Source organism: Leptopilina boulardi, unplaced genomic scaffold (genome assembly GCF_019393585.1).
Source record: "Leptopilina boulardi isolate dan_hultmark-lab unplaced genomic scaffold, ZJU_Lbou_2.1 LbouV2_38, whole genome shotgun sequence".
Taxonomy (NCBI): Eukaryota; Metazoa; Arthropoda; class Insecta; order Hymenoptera; family Figitidae; genus Leptopilina; species Leptopilina boulardi.
The window spans coordinates 5,201,530-5,210,379 of NW_026137951.1; the positions used below are offsets into that span (position 1 = coordinate 5,201,530).

Below are 8,850 nucleotides of genomic sequence, written 5' to 3' on the forward strand. Positions count from 1 at the left end.
AGTGTACGTAATTGTCTAAAAAATTTTGATAAGGATTATATTTTTTAATTTAATTCAGTTAGTTAAAAAATTACAAAAATTAGTTTAGTAACTGAACTATTTATTATAAAATATGAAAAATGGTATATATTTACAATTAATATTTTTCTGTAGATTCGCTGAGTAAATTTTAATGCAATTAATAAATAGAAAAATAATTTGACTCAAAATGGAATCCAGGGAATCTACATCAACTGGTATGATAATAATTAAAAACATAATTTATTTCGTTATATTTATAATTTTAAAAAGTAAAAAACTGTAAGGTTAACTTAAAAATTTTGATAATATTGAAAAAGAAATAAAAAAAAGATTTAGAAATTAACCATGAATTACTTTTTTATGACGTAGTTTATTATAATTTTTATTTTTTAACCTTTTTAGAAATAGGTTTTTTAATTTTTAATACTACATAAATAAATTTTTTCCATACTATTATCAGTTGTGAGGTTTTATTATTGATAATTATAAATCTTAAGTCAAAATTAAACGAATTAAGACCGATATGTCTAAAAAAAATATTACGAAACTATTTGAGCATTGTTAAGGTTACCTACTGGTTATAAAATCTAAACTTTCATTTTTATTTACTGAAAATATAATTAAAAATTCATAGTAATTGACTAATTAATATTGAGGAAATAAATGTTCAATCACTTACCTATGACTTCAAGTTCTGATATTAATTTGAGATAACTTTTTTATTTTATAAATAAAATAATGACAAAAAAACTCAATTATATTCAATTTTTAATCTATATTGTTATTTGTAATTTATGTTTAATTTTTTTAATTTCTGTTTATTTCAATTTTTTCATTTTATATTTTTGTAGACTATAATTTTGTGGATAATAATAATAGAAACAATAATATTATACAATTTTTATTGTAACGACATTTTTAATTAAATTGTTTTTGTTCAAACATTTTTTTGAAAACATTTTTTTAAAATAATTTTTACAAATCAATTCATAACAAATATATACAATTAATCTCTTAAGAAGTTAGCAATAGAGAAGATAAAAAATTCCATAAATTGGCAGTATTTTAAATTTAAACTGTGAGATATTTAAATATTCTCAACGTTAAACAATATTTCCAAGCAGAAAATAGATTTTCTCGAAGTTTACGTTTTTTTAAATCTAATAATTCTTTTTTTTCGCTGAATGATATGTTGTATTGAAAGTTAATTTTTATCATTTAATTGATTTTTGCTAAAACCCTGCGGTAGAATATTCCAATCGAGTTCATATGCATTCATTTTTAACTTTAAATAGACAATTGAAACTTGTTAATGTAAATTTTCAAGGATACACATATCTTATGTCTCCAAATAAAGAATCCTATTGAGAAAAATATCTTAAAAAATAGAATCAATAATCCTAGTAATTGCACCAAACTAGTAAAACAAATTAATGAAAAACAATGATTCTTAATTTGTTTCATTGCTCTTCTTCTTCACTTTCATCGTCACTCGAATATTGATTGGCTCCTTTTTCTTGAAAGGAATTATAATAGTTATGGTACTCAGGTGGTATAGTGTTTTTTCGACATAAAGATTTAAAGTCATTGATCTTGGCTTTAGGAACTCCTTGGCAATTTGAATAAGCACTTGTAAGAATATGCTTCTTTACATTCACGTTGACTTTTTTAATTCTTGTCACAAGTGTTTCAAAATCTCTTTCAAAAGAAGTTTTATATTGCAATTCGTTGTCTTTCTCACTTAAAGCTGACACTTGCTTAATTTTTGAAATCGGCACTTTAGTTGTCTGTTGTCTATTATTTTTTATGATACTTTTCGACCAATTCATTTGGTCTGACAAGTTTTTAAAGTCATAAACCATGTTATATGTAACATTTACGACTTGATAAATTGGTTTTGACAATTTTGCTGTTCTGATTCCTATTCTGCCCCGCACAGTTATCCGACCACAAGAAAAAATCAGAGATCCCTTCAGAAGACTTTTTCTCAATGTAATGTAACAAACAGCTGGCAACTTCATTAGATCCTTTTTTAGCATCGTTTTCACTCCAAACGTAGCATGTAGCTTCATGACGACCAATATCATAAATTGTAAAATTATAAACGGACAGTTTTCTTTGGAATATAATGTGCAATGATTTTTTCCGTTTCTTTTATTTCCCTAGATATCTCTTTATTTTTTATATGTTCGTTATATTTCTGAGCTAACTTTTCTTTCTGTACATCTGATGCACTTTTGAATTCTTCGCAAAAATCACATCGGTCTTTTTTCGGCTTAAAAAAACCAATATTAAATTTAGTGTTAAATATGTCGCAATAGTGATGTTTCGTAGCAATCGGTTTGTTCTCCTCTTTCATCAAGTCGGTGTATAAATTGTACATTTTACCCAAACTTAAAGTTTCTTCCAAGTATTCGCGTCTTGTGTTTTTTCTCACATAATGAGACTCTACTCTCGGAAACGAATTTATATGTTCAATAACACTCGCAGTTATATTTTCTCCAATAGCACGAGGTCTTGATTTCGATGTACCTCTTTTATCGATTAAAGTTGAATCATTATTCCTGAGTTTCATAAGAGCGGTACTAACAATTTGTTTACTAATGTTTAGAGTATTCAAAAACATTGCCTGACAAACTTTAATTTTATTACTCCTATCGTTGATAGTATAAGTTTTACGGTAAACTCTTTGATTGTTGTCTAGTTTTTCTTGGTCACAACTCTCTGAGACATGACTCAAAATAAAATCGTATTTTCTAGCCTGCTCTTGAATACTCCAATAATCATCAAAAAAAAGATTTTCTGGATGATTCTACTGAAAACCTTCAATTGGATAATACGGTTAAAGAATCTTTAAATAAAATAGGTCCTCCTTGGGTTCAAACAGATCCTTATTGGCTGCCTCCGGCTCAAGAAAGTGCCTTTTTTGATACTCCTTTTGACTTTATTGAGTTCAATGCTTCTCTTGATAGTAAAAAGATTAAATCTTCGCCTGGTCTGGATGGCGTTGATTTCGACATCTTAAAAAAATTACCAATAAAATACAAGTTAATTCTTTTAGATATTTTTAATTTACTTTATCAAACTGAAGAGTATCCTTTAAGCTGGAGGGAATGCTTTATTCATTTTGTCAAAAAACCTGAGAATATTGGTCTTCGACCTATAACTCTTACTTCCTGCTTATTAAAGCTATTTGAAACTTTAATTAAAAATAGATTGCAGTGGTGGGCTGAGGTTCAGAACTTTATTCCTAAATCACAAAACGGTTTTCGAAAGGGTAGATCTTGTATAGATAACTTGGCAAATTTAACATTAAAGATTGATGAAGCATTTATTGAAAAAAAACATGTTTTGGCTGCATTTCTAGATGTGCAAGGTGCCTTTGATAATGTTAATATTGATATCCTATTGTCTAAGTTGGTTTCTATTGGATGTTCATTAAAATTGATTACTTTTGTCAAGTTCATTTCACATGAAAGAGATATATATACGGCATATACTCAGGATGCAATAAGAAAGGTTTTTAAGGGGGTTCCTCAGGGTGGAGTTCTCAGTCCATTATTGTATTTGATTTATGTCTCTAGTATTGCTGAGGATTGCATAAAAATGTTGTAGTATCTCAATTTGCAGACGATATAGCGTTGTATGTCAAATCTAAAACTGTTAAGAGAGGTGTAAATATGCTGTCAAAGGCTATAGATAAAATTGATAAAAATCTTTCTTCTCTTGGGCTTGAACTTTCTCCGGCTAAGACACAGTTTGTTCACTTTAATAATATGAAAATTCTTCCGGGTAATGTACAAATTAAAGTTAAAGATCATGTGATTAAATCAAGTACTACGGTTCGTTTTTTGGGTATCATACTGGATTATAAAATGTCTTTTTTGCCCCACATTGATAATGTTATTAAGAAATGTTCTAAAGCCTTGAATATTATAAAATATCTTTGTGGTACTTGGTGGGGTTCAAGTCCGGAAACTCTTGTGACCTTATACAAGAGTTACGTGCGTTCTATTGTCGACTATGGCTCATGTTTGTATTTTCCTAACACTAAAAAAGTAAGAAGGAAGATTGAATCAATACAAAATAGTGCAATTAGAATAGCTTTTGGCTACCGTAGAAGTACTCCTTTGAATGTCATGTTGGCTGAATCCAAACTTATGTTGTTGAAAGACCGTTCTGTTTACTTGTGTGACTGCTACATGGCTAAAATTTTATCAAATAGTAATTCTAATATTTTTAACTCAATAAATACTTATTTTAACCTATGTAAACGTAAAGTTCAAAAACGTAAGATCTTATTGTGTCATAATATAATTTTTAAACTGAATACTTTAAAGACAGTTGATGTCCGCTGCAATTATAATATGTATTGTTCAGATTATGAAGTTTTAAAAACAATAATTCCAGTTAACACCAGTCTCGGTAATGATCTTACTAGTTTTTCTGACACAAACAACATATTGAATGATTTTATACAAAAGGATAATGCGATATCTATTTATACGGATAGGAGTAAGGTCTCATCGCATGTGTATGTCGGCTCTGCCTGTGTTTGTCCGGATTTGAATAAATGTGTTACAAAGAGTATGCCATGTGAGACTTCTGTTTTTACGGCCGAATGTATGGCTTTGAGCGATGCAATGGACATTGCCTTGGAGAATCGAAGTCATAGCTTTCTCATTTTTTCGGACTCTTTAAGTGCTTTACAAAGTTTACAATCCAGTTTTGCTACTATTAAAACTAATCCGTACATCTTTGAAATAAAAAAAAAATATGTCGAATTTATTAATAATTCTGATAATAGTTTTATAAAATTTTTTTGGGTTCCTTCACATATTGGAGTCCTGGGAAATGAGGAAGCTGACTTTCGGGCTAAATCGGCTACTGAAAAAGATTGTTTAGATGTAGTAAAGATTCCTTATACTGACTTGTATGAGTTTTTTAGAAAAAGGTCATCCTCTCAGTCTTTAGATATCATATTACAACAGGGCCTTTTTAAGGGCAAATATTATTTTCAAAATTATTACTCTAGCGCTAAGAAGCTATGGTTTGGTCATAAATCTTTAACTAGAAGACAGATAGTCACAATTAATCGTTGTAGAGCCAATCATTATAATTTGGCTGAATCTTTGGCTCGAATAAATATTGTTAATAGTAGTTTGTGTAAGTGTGGTCAATATAACGAAAGCTTAAATCATGTTGTTTGGCAGTGCCAACTATATGTACCTCAACGTACTGTTTTATATAAGAAATTGTTTAATATGAAAATCTATTTGCCGCTGTGCATGGAAATGTTCTTAGCAAAACCAAATATTGCTGTGTGCAAGCTCATTGTTAAATTTTTGGATGATTGTAATTTAAAGATATAAACTTTATATATGCTTATAAACCTATTTAGGTTTTTTTTAATGCTTAAAAAGTATTTTCTAGCCTGCTCTTGAATACTCCAATAATCATCAAAAAAAGATTTTCTGGATGATTCAGAAATCTTTTTCTCGCATTGAAATTTGCAGCCTGGACCACATGTCCTTTGCATCGAGCGAGCCTCAACTGTCTTTTTTGAATAAAATGATACATACTCCTGTCCCATATTAACTGCCTTTTTTAAAAGATTTCGTTTCCAGTTTTGAGGATTAGATAACCTTTTTTTGGTCAGTGATTTTTCTGAATCATCGTTTTCTTTTTCGTTCTTGATCTGCAGGTATCGATTCAATAAAACTATTGCTTTCCGAATTATTTCCTTCTACTTCGTTTTCGTCAGAAAAATGAGGAAATATTATTTCTTCATCAGAAGATAAAAAAACTTCTTCATGAACCGCAAAATAATCGTTATCCAAATTCTGTTCCGTAAAGAAATCGTCAAATGAAAATTCATGATTTGTGTGATCCAAGTTTTCATGCACTCTATTGGACTCTGTCACCATGGTGCCTGAATCCACATCGGAAAGTTGAGACATCTCCTTCAAAAAATCTGCATTGAACAATGTTGAAAGTAAATATTTATACATTTTCTTTGAATTTATATAATTAATTTACGTTTTGAAATATAATGATTTAAGTTGTACAATTTTTTGACTTTATTTATTGTTTAGATAGACTGTCTATCGTACAGACGTCTATTCCTCTCTTCAAATGAATTACTTGAAGAAAATTTTCTTTTTTATTGTTTCTGAAGAGGGCAGCGGTGCTGCTGAAACGTAAAAAGAAATAGTTTTGTTTTCTTTTGTTCGCCTTGACTCGGAGTGATCGTTATCTTCATGTTTTTTATTTATTTTATAACATATTGCCACTTTTGAAAAAAAACAAAAGTTTCTAGAGTGGTTCCTTTCTCAGGTCGTAATTTATTTACTTTTTAAAATTATAAATATAACGAAATAAATTATGTTTTTAATTATTATCATACCAGTTGATGTAGATTCCCTGGATTCCATTTTGAGTCAAATTATTTTTCTATTTATTAATTGCATTAAAATTTACTCAGCGAATCTACAGAAAAATATTAATTGTAAATATATACCATTTTTCATATTTTATAATAAATAGTTCAGTTACTAAACTAATTTTTGTAATTTTTTAACTAACTGAATTAAATTAAAAAATATAATCCTTATCAAAATTTTTTAGACAATTACGTACACTTTGCTACACTTTATTTTTAACAAAAATTGCATGTTAATTTGCAAAATTAATTTACAAATTTTTTATAAAAAGTATTATGTTAGGTTATCAAAGCATAATTTATAATAAATTAAAATTGTAACCAAAATTTTTTTGTAGAATACATTGTAACGATTTTTCATGAGAAGAATTTAAATATTATTTTAGAAAATTAGACAGGCAAAGATTTATTATTAACTTTATAAATTCGCGAATTATATTAATGTAAAGCAAATGAAATAGAAATAAAACACTGAATTACTCCGTAATTAGACACATATATTGACCAAGTAAATTTCGATTGAACAGATATTTCGTATATATATAAAATGATCGCACTTAAATCAATTACGGAACGAAACGCGACTCGCACTCCTGCACACTTCGTAATAAAAACAATAACGAGACGCGTCAACAAAAGTCGAATAATAAATACATGTTAGGCGAAATAAATAATATGACAAACAAATGAATATATACTGCGTAGGCAAAACAAATAATTTAAATAAGACCGTCGAACCCGAAATGCAAATATGAATGGATCAAGATGAGTTCGACGGATGGTCAAATTGAGAAGATGAGTAAAAAGGAAAATGATAAAATAAACAAATAAAATAAAACTTATCCAGTTGGCGATTGTGAGTCTGGCGATGGAAAAGGGTAGCGTCGGTGTGGAATTCGGTCCGAGGAGGTCCGGATACTGCTGACGGTGCACTCGTCAATAATTTGGTCTCTTTATGCTTTCAGCAAAATCGTAATTATCTCCGGGGCAGGTTCCTCTCTCGTCAAATTGGGCCCAATATTCGAGGGAATGCTTCCTCGTGAGATTTCCCCTAAATCCAAAATTCCGCACGCCTTGTCCCCAAATACCACTCGTATAATGCGCCACACTATTTTTATAAAAACAATAATTTAATCTCCAAATAAAACGATACATACCAAAAACTTTACTCTTCCTTTTTTACAAAACACGATTTTAATGAAGTGAAATTTAACAAAGAATTTAATTGAATAGTTAATACCTTCGTGCTGTCGGCGACACGCGAAAATGTGGCTTTTCAAAATTGATTGCAATTTTCCACCGGACTGGAATAAGTGAGGACAAGACGTGCTCGTGGTTCCCTTTTATTAATTGACCCACGCGACCTCCCCCCCAGGGAAATCTTCCCCACCGTCCAGGAGTATTCCCGCCTAATCGTGCCTCTTGGCGCTCTTTCGCCGAAATTCATCGAATTTCCACGAAAGAGTCCACGTCAGTGGTACCGACCCCCCCAGACTGCACAATTGCTCAAAGCGCGAATATTCAAAAACATTTTGATCCTTTCAACATTAATATTGAAATACGTACCAATTCAATTAAAATACAGAAAAGTATATGGAAAAATCGCATAATTCTTTACAATAATTCGTAGTTTCGGGATATTTAAAGATAAAATGAGAAAAGATTCCGAAATATTCTTTCATGCATCTGTGATCAAATGGACAATTATACAAGAAAACTATTTGTGGTTAAAATGACAAATGACAGGCAAAATATGTTTTTTAAAAAAAAACACTTAAATTTTCAACTTTCATTTATACTTTTTGTATTTAATTCAGAAAAAGTCTAAAATAATTTTTATTTTAAAAAATAATTTATCATGTTATTTAATAAGTCAAATTAATTTACATAAAAAATGACAGTAATGAAAACAATAATGTGATGTTTGTAAAAAATAATTTTATTTTCAACATTTTCAATGTAGATTTGTCGGAAGGTGATCAAATTTTTTTATATGGATTCCTGAACCACCGTGACCCTACAAGGAACAAAAATTAAATGAATATAATAACAAGTTAAGCAATGAGTATTTTACATACATTTTGTTTGAGTATTTTTACTTAATTCTGAAAATCTCACTAAAATTAACCTTTCTTTCATACATAAAATATTGAGAAATATTTACCTCCCATGTTCACCAGTAACCTCTTCTTAGAAACCACATTAAATAAGAATACTTTTTTAGAAAATTTTAATTAAGAATTATCTTGCACTTAAATTTGAAGAAGCATCATATTATTCGCTACCTTCAGTAGGAATTGTTTTGCACGCGATTTTGAATAGGCATTGTCTTGCACTGTAATTTTGATAGGAATGATATTGCACCCAATTCTAAATAAGCATCGTCT

At 29.2% G+C, this 8,850-nt stretch overlaps 1 protein-coding gene across 1 annotated transcript; it reads right to left on the reverse strand.

Moving 5' to 3' along the window:
• Nucleotides 1–7,250: 7,250 nt before the first annotated feature.
• On the reverse strand, nucleotides 7,251–8,634 carry LOC127288245 (uncharacterized). Its single transcript, XM_051315601.1, has 3 exons — nucleotides 8,628–8,634; nucleotides 7,704–7,827; nucleotides 7,251–7,571 (listed from the first exon to the last, which is right to left on the reverse strand). The coding sequence occupies exons 1-3, from the start codon at nucleotides 8,632–8,634 to the stop codon at nucleotides 7,400–7,402; spliced, it is 303 nt and encodes a 100-aa protein (XP_051171558.1). The 3' UTR covers nucleotides 7,251–7,399.
• Between the last annotated feature and the right edge of the window lie 216 nt (nucleotides 8,635–8,850).

Excerpts from the sequence above, each read along its gene's own strand:
- LOC127288245 (XM_051315601.1), bottom strand. Across the intron at positions 7,572-7,703 it reads GTGTCGCCGACAGCACGAAG|TGTGGCGCATTATACGAGTG; the intron begins GTATTAACTATT and ends TTATAAAAATAG.